A 14,739-nucleotide genomic window follows, 5' to 3' on the forward strand; every position below is an offset into this window, starting at 1 on the left:
AGTCAGTAATTACCAGGATCATCTTTCCGGCCCTGGCATCACATCTGCCAGTCTCCAGTCCACTGGCATGTTCCCAGCTAGCCATAACAGTCAAAGGATTATGGAGGGTGTCTTGGCAACCACATGCACCAACTCTTTCAGCACGCTAGGATGCAATCCACCTGCCACTTAAAGGATGAGTGAAAGTAAAATAAATTCAGTCATTGGTGATTTGCAGTTTTATTTATCATGAAAATAAGGCCTGAGATAATTCCATCCTCCAATTAGTCAGTTTATTGCACACAGTGATTTTATAATCAGCTGAACTGCTATCAAACCTGTAGTAGAATAGTTAGACCTTTACCCTGCATCACACATACTAAAACATACCCTGCAGTTCAAACCAGTGCTCCCAAAATTTGTATTTTGCATAGTCACTATCTAAATAATTCCAAGGAAAAAAGAGTCCATGTTGCTCAGAACCTAGAATGCTACTGGCTACAAATAAACACCAACCTCTTTTCCTGTTCCATACATATTAAACACCAGAATTTTGTATTTGGTTTCTACATGTGATAAATGTCATTACAATAAGGTTGGAGAGAAGATAAACAATATACTAGGAGCACAAGAGCAGCAATGAGTAAAAGAGGATCTGAGAATGCCAACAGCTATCAAAGTAGCATTTTATTCTAGCATCAGAATCATCCTGGATTTATTTGGTCAGCTTCACGTGCAGTAGGTACTTCAGAATACACAAACTAATCTTCATGTGAATCAACTGATAGACACTGTGCTTTAGAAGGCAATTTAGCAACAAAATGCTAGCAGTCCAGATGCAGAAAAGAAAGCTTTTTGTTCATAATGAATTTCCCAAAACAAGAATACCAGAAGATCATTATTTAAGAATTCAAAACATTCTTACAACAGAAAAGTGTGTCCTAATGTACTAGTTACATTTGACAACCTACTCCCTCTTGGTTGGACAAAATCCTGTCTTCCCTTGTTTTTTCTCTGCCTTTCAGGACCTGATTTTTCCTGACATATACCGAAGCTTCCTATTAAAATCATTAATATTCTTCTCTTCAACATTCCTTCCCAGTAACTTACCCCTTATGCTTACCATACTGCATGTGAAATTATTTTAGTCAGTGGAGCAACTTCTATAGTCTAATTCAAGATTTTGTTTCTTAATGCAAATCTCATAAAGCAGCTGTCTAGAGCTACCCTCCAAGTTTGGTTCATCTTTTCTCACATTGTTTCGTTTGTGAAGTCAAAAGCAACAGACATTCCACCCATCTTGAAGCCGTGTATGATCACAAAACGCATAACTCTAGTAACACTATCCTGTGAATTGAAACAAAGTAGCCAAATTTAGTATGTCATTCCTGTTTTAAGAGGGTTAGGAGACTTAGCTTCTTTTGTCAGCCATGAAAACTAATCTCCTGTACAAACCTCAAGTTATTTCATATTTCAGTTTTCTGATCTGTAACATCGGCATACGGATAAAAGCGTCCCCTTGTAAAGTAGTCCATCATCATCAAACAGCAAGAATTACATAAAGATGGATCTGATCTTGCAACTTAATTTACAGAAGAGTCCTGCACATATTCTTAGTTTTCCACCTCTCTTTATCCTGCAAACAATGTTTCTGATAAAATGCTCTTAGAGAAGGAAATTAGGAGGTTTGGGAATAATCTTGGCTCTGATACTTGCTATCATAAGAAAGCAAGGAATGCCTGTGATCTTAGACAAACTATTGGACTTCTACATGCTTTAATGATCAGTGTTTTATGTGTGCATATACATATATATAAATAAGTATATATCAATGTATAAGATAAAACACTAATATCATGGCAGTTGTAAGAGACTCTTAAGCATTTTGATGTCATATATTTAGAATTCAACAGAAATGAAAATATTGCTTGTTTAAAGGTATTACCTCTTTCGCAAGCATTCTTCTTGCTATGAAGAAGTTGCTCAATTCCAGAATCAGTTCTGTGCCATTCTTCATGCAAGGACATGTTGTGGAATGACAATTTCCTTCAGAAGAATCTTCGCAGATCCCAGCATTGCTATCTGAAATGTCATAAGGACATACCTAAATACTGACAAAAGAGTAGCACTTCCACTTTCTGTTTGTTTGTTTCAGACAATAGTATGCTTTATGCAGTTCTGGAAGTTAGATGTCTAGGAGGTTACTATTTAGCACAGATGTTACTTCTGCAATCCATAGATAATCCTTTTCTAGTTTATCTTCCTCTCCATTAGAAATGGCCCTTTACTCCTTGATTCTAGCCATACCAATGTGGAAATGAGCTTGTTTCATTCATTCTTGTTCAACCAAAAAAGCAAAGCAACCTTGCCAAGTGCTCTCTTTTGGTTTTCTTTTAGGGAGGAGCCTGACATCTCTGTTTATGTGATAGCCTTTGCCTTGCATATGTTTTCCTAATTGGAGCTGGCTGAAGCTTCTCTGCTTTCTTACTGCCTGTCGTAGCCTGAATTACAAACAACAGTGAGACCAGCTACCCATCTCCCTTCATTAATGACATATGTTGTTGAAACACATTGAGAGAATTTCAGAAAGATCAAATTTCAGACCAACCTTGAAAACAGATGCCCCAAACCAATAATGAAACAAGAAGGCTGTAGATAGAAAGCTAGTGTTTTACCTCATCAACATTATAGACATACCTGCAAAGAATACCAGGGTTAAAAAATATTGTGTGTTCTTGTACTTGAACATGCTATTTCCTTTTAACCTGTCCCAAGTAGAAAAAAAAAGTACACAAAATATCAAATACAGAAATAATTCAACAAATGTGAAAAACACTCATGGGAAATAACATAGATGTTGTAAGTGAAAAGAGTTAGGGAAAAAAAAAGACCAAAAAAATTCAGATTTAGCTATGTGATGGAATCAGGTATGGGAGTGCTACATTTACTCCATACAGATTTGCTGTCAAATATTGCATAACCATCAGTTACACACGTGAAATTGCGAACCATAGAAAAAAAAGAAAACAGTACACAAAACTATGGGCTGATTTGCCAAGACATAAACAGTGATCCACATTGTAGCATGCATCAAGTCTTCCTGGACATAGATAAAAGTCACAGCTTCACTGGGGTAGCTTCGCATTATAAAAATTAAATCATGAACACCATAGGATGGTCTAAATAGAGTAAATAATTGTTTTACTTATCCAATGAATAAAGTAGGAATGCACTCCTTCATTAAATACCATAAGAGACAGAAGTAAAGGGAAGTTCTAGTAAGGCTGAAAGATTAACACAAGTGTGAAAGCTGATCAAGTACAAAGGGTGGCAGGTCCACAACGTGTCAACTGAGGAAAAGGGAGCCTGGAATCTCTCTTGAAAAAGTACTGAAAAGATATTGAATCCAACATAGAGTCCCACCTTCATAAATTTCATATGAACTCTCCCAAGTGTTAATTAATTGGATTTTTTGAAGAAGACAGTTATTTGTATAATGAGCAGAAACAGCTGACTGGGTACTTTCTATGGGATGTTAAGAACTTGGGCAACTCATCCTTTAGGATGATTTCATCCATGATGAAATCCAGTCAAACAAGCTTCTGCTTATGTTGGTTAAAACTACAACGGAAGAAATGTTCAGATCAGGACTCAAGTCACTGTTTTCAATTTGCTAGTTAAACCAACATGTAAAACTAACAAAACTGAAGCAACATGTGCATAGCTTCTTCGGTGCTTTCTAGCAGACTAGTCAATTCAAGTAATCAGAGATAGTGATGCATTAGCCAGAGGAACTAGGTAGGCAGACAAACCATATTTATCTGCACACTGCATGTCCACAGGCCAATTTATTTAAAACAAATGCAATGTGCATAACTTCAGCCCTGCTCATTTAGTATGAAGCCTTGCACTTTCTGATGTAAGCTTCTGTTAAAACTGAAAATAAAAGGACTTAGAAATTAGGAAGAAAGAAGTGCTCTTATAACCAGTTATTTTCCATCAGGGAAACAAACAACAAAACAATATAACATAACCAAAAGGAAAAACATCTCTGTCCTGAGACTACTTTCTGGTGGAGAATGACTGCATCCTTGCAGGCCATCTCTACATTTACAATTCATTCTCTTTCTCAGTTCTTCCCACACCAGCCAGAGGAAGTAAGATTCTGAATCAGGCCATCTATCACAACCTTGTCAACAGGATGCAGACAAGTTCCTTCCTTCTCTTCCAAACCCTTTGAATAGGTTAATCCTGCAGAAAATTTGAAGTTCTTAAATTACTGCTTACCTGCCCAAGAAAATAGAAGCAAATTTAACTTTGAGGCTACAGATCTACTCTGATTATTCCCATGAAAACATTCTGGGCAATTCCCTCTAGAGAATCATTTCTATACTAGAGTTTGTTGCATCTCTCCAGTAGGATCAGAGTATTTAGGTGTTACAGATTATAAACCAATACTATTGCTACCTAAAGCTTCAGTCATACTAACTACTTAGTAGATAGCATGCTTTCATTAAACAAATGAGGATCCCTAAGAGGGACTCGAGATTTTCCTGTTTACACACAGATCTTACCGAGATTCAAAGATCCCTAGGAGTTAGGTTTAAAAAAAAAAGCTAATTGAATTAATGTGAATTGGGTTATTTCTAGATTTAATATTGCAATTACTACATTTTTCTTACCATAAAAACTGGGACCTTTAATAAAACAATTTCAATCCTTGCCTTAATTCTGTGAATTTGACTTCACCCATCACTTATCACACAGCACATTACCTTTTTTATGCTGGCTTTTACACTTAAGCAAATACTATTTATGTCACAATTTAACCACATTTTCCTTTTTGTTGTTTCCCCCATTGAGATTCTGTCCTACAGATAGAATTCATCAGTTTCACACTGCTAATTTCCTGTCTTATTCAGAAAGCTAGCTACTGTATTTCAGAATCAGCTAAAAAGCAGTTAGTTCTAATTAATACATTAACTGCATTGTGATGCTTAGCGGATACCTAACCCGTTACTGTGGTTCAGTACAGGACCACAAGCCAAGTCATAACCAAAAGAATGTGGAAATAATATAAGATGTAAAAATCATCACTGCTGTGGAGAACTGTAACATGAGATGAAAGCTGTTTTCTTGGCATTCGTACTAATTGAATACCAGCATTTTCTGCAAAATGTGGCAAAAACTTCCTCTTACAAGGACAGTGTTAAGTTAAAAACTCTGGAACTAGGAACAAAGGCTTAATCTGTGTTTGTTTACTGCCCTTTCTGCAGAAAAGATCGATGTCAGGACAGCGTGACAGTTTTAGTAGTGATTCCTGTGACCTGGGGAGTTTACCATCAGTAACATCCAGACAAACCCAGCCAGAGGTGTTTCACACAGACAGATACACAACTTATTAACAAGCAGCCCTCAATAGCAACTGTTTTACTGTATAACTTGAACCTGCAAGCAGCTGCACTGGGTCTAATAATTTCCTTTCAGAGTATGCTTTACAAACAGGTAACAGAAACCAGTATTTCATTCTGTTTCTTTAGATAATCAACCAAGACCATTTTCTTAAATAATAAGACAATTCCCTTAAAAATTTAACATTAGTGCCCGATCCAGGCATTTTGTTATTTGGTCATGGTATATTATTCTTAATCTACTGGGATATAGAACAGTAAAATCTTTGAATCATTAATGTAATTAACACATACCATCCCAACCTAGAACGTCCACTTTAGTAATGATTCTCACCATCCCACTCTCTCGCATTTGCTTAGCAGAGAAGAGGATGTTAATATGGAAAGCTGAATTCCTTTGTAAATATTAACCAATGAGCTTCTTAGCGAAGGCTGAAAAAAAATCCCTATGTATATATTCTGTGGTTTCCATTTCCTTGGCTTTATTGTTTTTAGGTAAATTCTCTCAGGACACTTCAGGTTATATGTCTGGAAACTGCAGCCATGCAGCAGAGGAAAGGTTGAGAGAATAATGAGAAATGTGCTGGAAAAATTCACATAAAAGCTTTGGAGACATGAAAATGGAAACAACAGATATTTAAAAGCTTTACTGCTTAGGAGAAATGCCTACCCAACATGTGCATATGTGCATTAATTTGTCTACCTCCACACACACAGACCAATACAGCTTCTTTGTGGTTCTGTAGAGTATCTTAAGTACAATAAATGTGTCTCTCTGATTATCTAAGATGTTCTTAGGATACCAGTGTAATGAAAGGGGAAAAAAATGCAGGTAACTTATGTTACTAGGGCCTAGGCATATAAATAAATAGCTCTATACATAATCGTCTTACACTGAGTTTTATACGTATTTCTAAGTGAAAAATAAGACCAATTCCAACAAGAAAGCATGTTTATAAGAACTCCCTTTACTCTTGTGAATGACAACAATTTAACAGTCATGGAAAAATGTAGAATATATAGGTAGGAAAGAATTTTTCAGCCCCAGTTCTTAAGTGCACAGGCTTTTGTTCCATTAAAGAGATTTCACTGAGATACTAAACCTAGTGGTAGTAATACTAGACTTAGCTTAGTCTTCAAATGCTTGACTTCATACAAGTACCATAGCACAATATATCCAAACTACAAACCTTTAGCTACAGTAGACAGTGATTTTTGTCTCAGGCTTTAGAGAACTGTTATTTTTAGCGGATTCCAAAAAGAAGCCCTCTGAAACAGATAGTGCCTTAAGATACTTCTTAGTAAGTACACTAAAAGAGATAGGGATTGTAGATAGCAAGAAATCACAGAATGACCCGGGTTGGAAGGGACCTCAAGGATCATGAAACTCCAACCCCCCTGCCTGGCAGGGCCACCAAACTTCCACATTTACTAGATCAGGAAAGGACAGGGAGATAGGCTCAAATACAGAGCAGTGGCAAAGGTCTGAGGTGGAAAGTTAATTCACTAAATATGATATGGGAATGCCAGATAAAATAATATAGTACAATATAATTAAAGTTGGGACTATTAAATCAAATAAGTTGAGAGAACGTTTAAAACCAATGGCCTTATTCTGAATTAAGGCCAAATGGCTGGGCAGCACACCCACACACTGCCAGGCAGCAAGAGAGAAAGTCCTGAGACTTGCAGGTCATATCTTCCCCTTTGAACTCAAAGTCCTCTGGCAGTAGCATCCATAGTTAAGTGCACTCCCTGATTTCTCTGGGCCACTTACATGCAACGTCCTTCCCTTAATGACCTGAAGTCTCAGAAATAGCTAAAGCTAAAAATGGCTGACATAACACAAATATAACACACAGTTGGAAAAAAAAAAAACAAACAAAACCAACTAGAGTTGTAAATAGATACCAAAAGATAACTAAGGAAAAGAACTCACCAGCCCTAACACCTTCAGTCAAGATAGATACTTGACACAAGAACTCTAGAAAGAGATGTGACCTTACTGGTGGTCAGCCCTTAAATGGGATCTGGGGGAGGTGGCGTCAATCTCCACCCCTTCTGGGGGTGGAGCCCCTTCACAGCTAACTTATTACTTACCTCATATAGTTAATTAGAGATTTTTAGGGATTATGGTTAACCACAGGTGAAGGTCATTCAGCTCTGCTCTTGGAAGGGGTGGAGCTTGACTCCACCTCCTCTAGATCCCATTTAAGGGCTGACCACCACTAAGGTAGCATCTCTTTTTGGAGTTTGCTCCTGTGTGGAGGTTTTGTGGTGAGCATCCATCTTGACCGAAAGCCTCAGCAATGGTGAGTCTTTTCTTATTGCAATAATATACTTTTATTTTTTCAGCTATATAACCTAATATTCTCTGTCTAGCAAGGCTTATTTTTTTTTAAACATTCAATCATTCTTTGGAATACTTTAGAATGTACTTTGACTTGACTCTTGAAAATAATATAAGATTTGTGGTGGAACGGTATTTCCTTCTCTTGTGAGTAGAGAAATAATTAATACTTCTAGATGCTTTTGTAACATAACAATTGAAGTGCATTAGTCCTAACTTGCTGTTCCCTGAGATGATGTTATCATATAGAGAATTAATGTTATGATATAGAGAATTTTGCAAGGTTTTCAGGTTGTATTTTATTATATATATATCAACTGTGCCCCTCTCATGAGTAGATGTTAATTTGTTTGTGATACATAGGCAAGAGCTCACTTTCCCTGAGGGTCTTTCAGAAAGAATGTTCTAGAACCACCAGCCTGTGTAGTCCTAGTGAGGGTCTGAGTAGGGCAGGCTATTAACTAAGCTATTTTTTCTGCTTTGTTTGTAAACACTATGTCAGTAAGGCTGAATTTCTAACAACAAGCACTTTAAGACTGGAGTGTGTGGCCTGAGCAAACTCTAGTACTAAGGCTTATTAAATATAACAGTAAAAAAAAAAACATTATATCTCACTTACCCTCTGAGATGACAGCATTAGAACTTGAATCCTTCTCCTGGCTCCTAACAAGTTGTTTGTGCTAATGAGGGCCCCCAGCCCCACACATCCATGCCTCGTCCGGGCCATCAGCAGCACCTAGTGCTGGTGGGAAAGAGGCTGCAGGGAAAGGAGACTCCAGAGGACTTGTGGGAGAGGAGCAGGAGGAAGGTGCATCATGGCTGCTGGTGCAGCAGGTAGGCCATGTTCTGTTGTTTTTTATGCCTTATGTGTGCTATGGGAACGTGTGTTTCAGCTGTGTTTTTGAACAGGAGGCAAAGAGCGGGTTGTGTGTTTGCTGTGAGCGAGGGGAAGCAGTTACAGCATGGTGGTTGCTGTGAGGCGTCTGTTGGAGAAACAAAGGTGTGTGTGAGGGAAACAGCTAGAAGTTTTTCGTGCATGAGGACAAGATTGCATTTGTCATTCCCTCTGCAGTGCCATCTTGCCATGAGCAGGGCAATGGGACAGGAAGCTGCTAACCCCAATGGTAGAGCTATGGCTGTCCTTTGTGGGTAAGGTCACCTCCTGGAGATGGGAAATACACCGCAGTGGGGTGTGTTGTGCTTGTGAAGGGTTGTTGTTTCAGTAAATAACACTTAGGAATCACAGGTGCTGAGGTACTGTATTAAGTTTTCATTTCCCTCCCGCCCATTTTTTGAACGATCTCGCGCCTAACGGACCGCGGTTTCCCTTTAACGCAGAATCAATCCGCGACGGATTGATGTCCAGCTCAGCCAATAGAATTACGAATCTCTGCCCCTGGTGGCTCGGATTGGTTCTCGTTCCGAGCGCGAGGCGGGTCTTGAGCTCAAACCGGCGGCGCCATGGAGGCTGTGTTGGGGCAGGTGTCGGAGTTGCCGGCTCTGCTCGCCGTGTCCCGCTCCTCCCTGGTGCGGGACTGGGACCCCCCGACCCTGGACAGGGCTTTGGAGTGGACACGCTACTTCCAGCTCCTCCACGACCGCTTTCGCGGCCGGCCCCGGCTCCGGGACGCCCTGGGGCGGCGGTTGCGGCGCTGTCAGACAGGCAGCCCGCTCTCCTTCCGCCACCTGGGCGGCTGCTCGGAGCTGCTGGGCCTGGCGCTGCTGGAGAATCGCTCTTTGCCGCCCGCCGCCTGCCGCCGCCTCCTCCAGCGCCTCCTGCAGGGGGAGGCTGACCCCGAGCCGGTCCGCCTAGCGCTGCTGGCCCGTAGGAAAGCCGCCTCCTGTCTTCTGGAGGGCTTCTCGTTGTCGCCGGGCCCGCGGGTGTGCACGGAAGCGGACCTGCTGTTGTGCCGTCTGAAGGAGGACGAGCTGGAGGCTGGGGCGGCCCTCAGTTGGCTTGGCCCTGTCCTGGAGCAGCTCCCCCAGCCCCGGGCTTTTGCTGTGGTGGCGGAGGCCCTGCTGCGGCAGGGGGGTGGAGCAGAAGCTGGAAGCGTTGCCGACCCCCTGCTTTCTTGGCTGCTGGACGATCTTCACCGGTTTTCTGCCTGTTGTCTGCTCCTCCCAGGCACTCTTCTCGCCACGCTGGCTGATCGCTTTGCCCAATTAAGCAGACGTTATCTGGATCTTTTAGCTGAGTGGGGAAGTCACTTTCTGTATGACCCACTGCAAGGGCGGTGGGTTAAAAGTAGTTCTGAGGAAGCTAAATTAAGCTGGGAGGAGCTGAGGGAGCGTTTTGGCTGCCTCTGTCAGGGATCTCTGCAGCTTAGGGAGCAAACCCAATCTGCTCTGAAGCTCCTGAAGGCCCGAGATGGAGACTTTGAAGTCTGTGGCCTAAGTGTGTGGACTGACTTGCTGCTGGAAGTGGAGAAAGACTTGAGGAAGAAGCAGAGCCCAAATGTGTGAACACCAAAGCAACACAAAAACCTTACGAAATCCAGCAAATCTGACTTTATTTATTTGATAGGCAAGACAACTGTACCTTGCTTTGTGTTGAAAACCAAGCACTGATAGGGCTACTGATCACAATGTTTCTGGTTGTACATGAACTCTTGGGAAGGCCTGTTACTTCCTTGCATCTGTACTGTTGATTCTCTTGGTGACTGGCAAGAAATGTCTTCCTTTACAGTGTTTACTGCTCAGCTAATAAAGAGTGTGTTTTGTTTTGTTTTCAAATGTATTTTTCTTAAAATAAGCTTTCATTTGTTGCACTGGCTGTGAATTAGAGCTGAGCTATGTTATGGTCATGGTAGTTCTGTTGTTTTTGTTGTTCAAAGGGAACAGTGGAGCTTCAAACCTGGAAATCCCAAAGGCAGGGTTAATTTAGTAGTCATTACCTTCATTGTGCACTCAGTTATGTTGGCTTGTTCTGATCTTGTCTGCAAATTAGCCTCTGGGCCTAAAGTGAAGGCGGGGAAAAGAACTTGCATTCTCGATTAGTTACCATATTAAATACTAATATGCAAATATTAAACATATTAAATTGAAATGTTTATTAAAACAGCAGTAAAATGTAGGATACTCTGCTGTGTTTTTCTTCTTGATCTGTTACATTAAATGCTTTACTTTTCATTTTGTGAAACAAAAGTGAGTGGTATAACAAAGCTTTTAAATGGAGTTCAGGAATTGTCTTTTGTTGAGTCTATTTCTGCAGACAAAACTCAAATGGGTAAGAAAAGTGCTGGGCCACCATGACTTAAAACCAGAACTGTAGTGCAGAATTAAGGAGCTCTTGTCTACTTAGCTCTGTAAGGTAGAATTAGCAATGTAAGCAGTGTACTAAGAACAATACTCAGTGAAGGTGGGAAATGCAAATAGCATAAAAAGTTGATCTTTAACCTCATCTGTAGAGGATCTATCAAAGAGTGTAGCATGTTTTCAGATAGGTTTGAGATGAGTGGGGAAAAAACTCTTCTTGTGCTGCTAAAATGCCTGTAGGGGAAGGGTTAGAAGGTGATTTAATTCTGATTATAAGCTTAACTATATGTATTTGTGAACTAAATTGAACTAAATTAGGGAACATCCTGTGTTATATAGTAAAAACATACGACTGTGGCAAAATTCAAGGAGTGGCCTTGTGACTTTGTAAAAGAAACCAGGAATTACAAGGCGATCATTGTTTACTTGGAAGAGGAAGTAGTGCCTGTTCTAATCTGTATGGACATAAAGATGTGGCGTATAAGTTCTTAGATCTCTCTCTATGAAGCAAGATTATTACTCAAGGGCAATAGGTTAGAAGGGTACATTGCTCTTCTATCAAAAGTATAACTGTTCTCTTTGGATTCTTTGCTACAACATGTCAGAGGGGTGATGAAGCGGTAGAGATCTGCAAATGACTTTATTCTAACAATTGCAGCTGTGGCAGTTATTGTTTTGTTGTCTTAAATGGGATTGTTTTGGTGCCTGTGATGGTGGTTAGTCTTGTAAGACAGCACCGTGGTAGGGGACCTCAGGGCTGAGTCAGTATTTCTGTGGTAATGTAAGGAACATGAACGTTGTCTACAAGCATTTAAAATTGCTCAGAGTATAAAGTATGAAGTTTGAACTTGTTGTCTAGCCACAGGTCCCCGTGTTGTGTAGTTCTGGCATTCCATATGGAAACTCTGTACTTAAGCATTACTCCTAATGCTTTTAACAGACATAGGATTTTCTGTCTGTTAATATACTTCTTGCTATCAGAGATTCCTAGTGAGTGATATACCCAAAGATACTAGTCAGTCATTCCCTTTTGCCCTGATATATGTCAAGTATGAAAAGAAAATGTTGTGGTAATATCTCAAGTGTTATAGTAACAAAACAAAACTTACCAGTGTTGCTGCTCTATAGAGATTAGTAGGAAAAGTAGGGTAACGGACTCCTAGTATTCCCTTTCTTACTACAGGAACATTGCTGTTTGACTACTTGTTCCCAGGTACCTGGGCCTCTATGACTGAAGGGCATCTTGTTTTTTGCTGGTCAAGATATTTGTTAGCATCCTCGAGATGTTGGCTGGATGTTGAGACTTTGAATGACTCCTAGCTATTTCAGGCTGATTCAAATACTGATAGGGAGTTTTTGTGCTGTTTTAACTCTTGCTCTTTGTAAAACGTTTTTCTTATAAAAAGCAGTTTGTAAAGTCAGGTGTCTTTCGAGTAATTTAGCATTGCAGCAGCTCTTAATAAGTGAACCTAATGTAATAGTGAAAATAGTGGTAATGGGTGCTTGGGTGATACCATTGAGAAAATAATTCTGGAGGGGGAGGCAAGAGATGTAAGCAAACAACTGGCAGCATCACTTTGATTTGTGCCTTCATTGACCTTTTTAGTTGATTTTAAGTTCTGTCCTTACTTGATGAAAAGCAAAAGGTAGTCAGCTTCAGTGAGGCTGAAGCACCTGGATATAGTAATTTCACAAGAATGCTCCAGTGTGTCCCAAATACACTGTAAAGAGGTGCCAGATCCATGACCATTGACTTCCAAAATCCATATGGCGCTTACTGAACTAAATACAAAAGTTCACATCCCTTCTTATTTCAGCATGCTTGTTAAGTTTGCCAGCTAACCATGCAACAAAAGGCACACAATTAAATGTATAGGGGAGCCCCTTTTTTTAATGACAGCCTAATCGGGAAAGGAAAAGATGTGATGTTTGTTATCTCCTCCCTCTGTGTTTGCATCTCATACTTGTGGGCCCAGGCTTGCAGCCAAAAATGTGCAAAATCTTGGCCTAAACAATCTGAGCCATTATGGGAAGTAAGATATTAGAAATGACAGGCTGCATTCTCCTCCTCGCCACCTCCTTTCCACTTTTTACTAATAAAGAGAAACAGGCCTGTACTGTTGTCTATGTTCAAGTGATAGAAGAAACTTGCAATAACAAGAGGAATCAAAATCATATTGCTGACTTTTTCTTTCTGTCAAATGGGAATTCTAAAGCTATACTTCATTTTTCATTAAGTTTGAGTGACTCCTCACATAGTGCAAGTGTGTGTAGAACAGAATGAGGAGGCACTGCTAGGATGGGGTTCATGATGGCTAAGTTCTTAGTTTAGGCAGAGCAATAGGGGAAAAGGTAAAATGCAAGTGAAGATGCTGAGAAAAGGGAGAGAACTGTTCCCTTGTGAAGATCCTGGAGAAGTGGTAGACTTGCCTTTCACCAAAATGGAGTGGCTTTACTACTTCTGGGGATACTGTGCAGTCTGTGAATATCATGATTTAAAAAAGCCATAGAAGTCACTTGATTCAGTGTTGGCTACTCTGGTAAGGCACTCAGCCTCTGCCTTCCCTGTTGAGCACTGTGGGTCAGTGGTTTAACAGGAAGGAGTACTACAGTGGTGAATGAGGGGAGGAAAGCAGTCAGAAGCAGTATTTAAATGAGGTTTGTTCTCAGAGAGCTGAGAGCAAAAGAACAATATCCTGTCTGCCTTAGGATGAAGTAGACTTGAATCATCACAGGTACAGTCAGGAATAATAGGTTTTTATCAGTTAGTTAATAAAAATGTTTGCTCTTGGTATTGTGTCCTTCTCAAGAGAAATTAAATGGTATTTTGCCAACACAATGTTTTCTATTAGTCTGTGCCCGTGCTGAGTTAGAAATTAAGGGATGGTTGACAACTGGGAAACAATTGCCTTTTTGTTCTCCCTTACCTATACCTCTTACTGGAAACCTTTCTGTAGCAACGAGCTACAACAGAAGTGAGCATATCTGAGGTGTGTTTTCTTCTATTGCTGTTGAGTGCACCAGCAAAAATTTAAGCTAATACTGCAGTACTGTTGTCATTCATGTACTTGCACAATTTCAATTCCTTGTGTGCCATCACTTTAGAGTTACTGAGCTCATTTTCCAGTTTACTTATATCCCTGTGGTTTTTAGTTGCCAGCTCCCTTCTTTCTTAGCTAGGCATCTTTTTCCATGCATCCTTTGAGTGACTGGCATTTGGTGTATGGAATCCTCTCAGCTACCACAGAGGGGGGCAGGAGAGCCTCTTTGCACAGATGGGCTGGGACTCCTAATCCCAAAAGAGAAACTAAGTTTGTGGGCAACGTGTAAAGGCAGTAGATAAACAGGGAGCAAATCCCCGCTCCTACGGTGCCCAGCAGGAGTTTGCAGTTGAAAAACCCTCTGCAATTCTATTTTGTCTTTGCCATTCTTATTTTACCAGCTTTAATTTAATGTAGGATCAGGTAATATGAATTATATCCCTCGGCTGTCTCTATTCACAGACCTGTTTTATTAATAATATTAGGTATTCAGCTCTTAAATTCCTTTTCTCTTACATGATGAATTCCTTTAGCAGTATGTGATCAATTTACTGTAACCCTTAACTAGGATATTTTACCAGAAACGATAGGAGTATGTGCTGAACAGAGAAATATAGCGATCAAATTCTGAGTTTAGTCTTGAAATGTACCTTCCTATTATAATATCTCTCTCCTGGGAAGCAAGTCCAGGCTGAATACTCAG

General features: G+C 40.2%; 1 protein-coding gene and 2 long non-coding RNA genes across 3 annotated transcripts; 2 read left to right on the forward strand and 1 right to left on the reverse strand.

The window, feature by feature from the left end:
* Window positions 1-263: 263 nt before the first annotated feature.
* LOC140253350 (uncharacterized) lies at window positions 264-7,372 on the reverse strand. The gene is made up of 4 exons (XR_011903829.1): window positions 7,330-7,372; window positions 2,677-2,744; window positions 1,925-2,061; window positions 264-1,326 (listed from the first exon to the last, which is right to left on the reverse strand). It is a non-coding gene; the product is annotated as an uncharacterized lncRNA (long non-coding RNA).
* Window positions 7,373-7,641: 269 nt separating this feature from the next.
* LOC140253351 (uncharacterized) lies at window positions 7,642-8,931 on the forward strand. Its single transcript, XR_011903830.1, has 3 exons — window positions 7,642-7,702; window positions 8,429-8,574; window positions 8,813-8,931. It is a non-coding gene; the product is annotated as an uncharacterized lncRNA (long non-coding RNA).
* A 250-nt stretch (window positions 8,932-9,181) lies between these two features.
* FANCF (FA complementation group F) lies at window positions 9,182-10,726 on the forward strand. The gene has a single exon (XM_072338610.1). The coding sequence runs from the start codon at window positions 9,202-9,204 to the stop codon at window positions 10,201-10,203; it is 1,002 nt and encodes a 333-aa protein (XP_072194711.1). The 5' UTR covers window positions 9,182-9,201; the 3' UTR covers window positions 10,204-10,726.
* The last annotated feature ends 4,013 nt before the right edge of the window (window positions 10,727-14,739 follow it).

This window comes from Excalfactoria chinensis, chromosome 5 (genome assembly GCF_039878825.1).
Source record: "Excalfactoria chinensis isolate bCotChi1 chromosome 5, bCotChi1.hap2, whole genome shotgun sequence".
Taxonomy (NCBI): Eukaryota; Metazoa; Chordata; class Aves; order Galliformes; family Phasianidae; genus Excalfactoria; species Excalfactoria chinensis.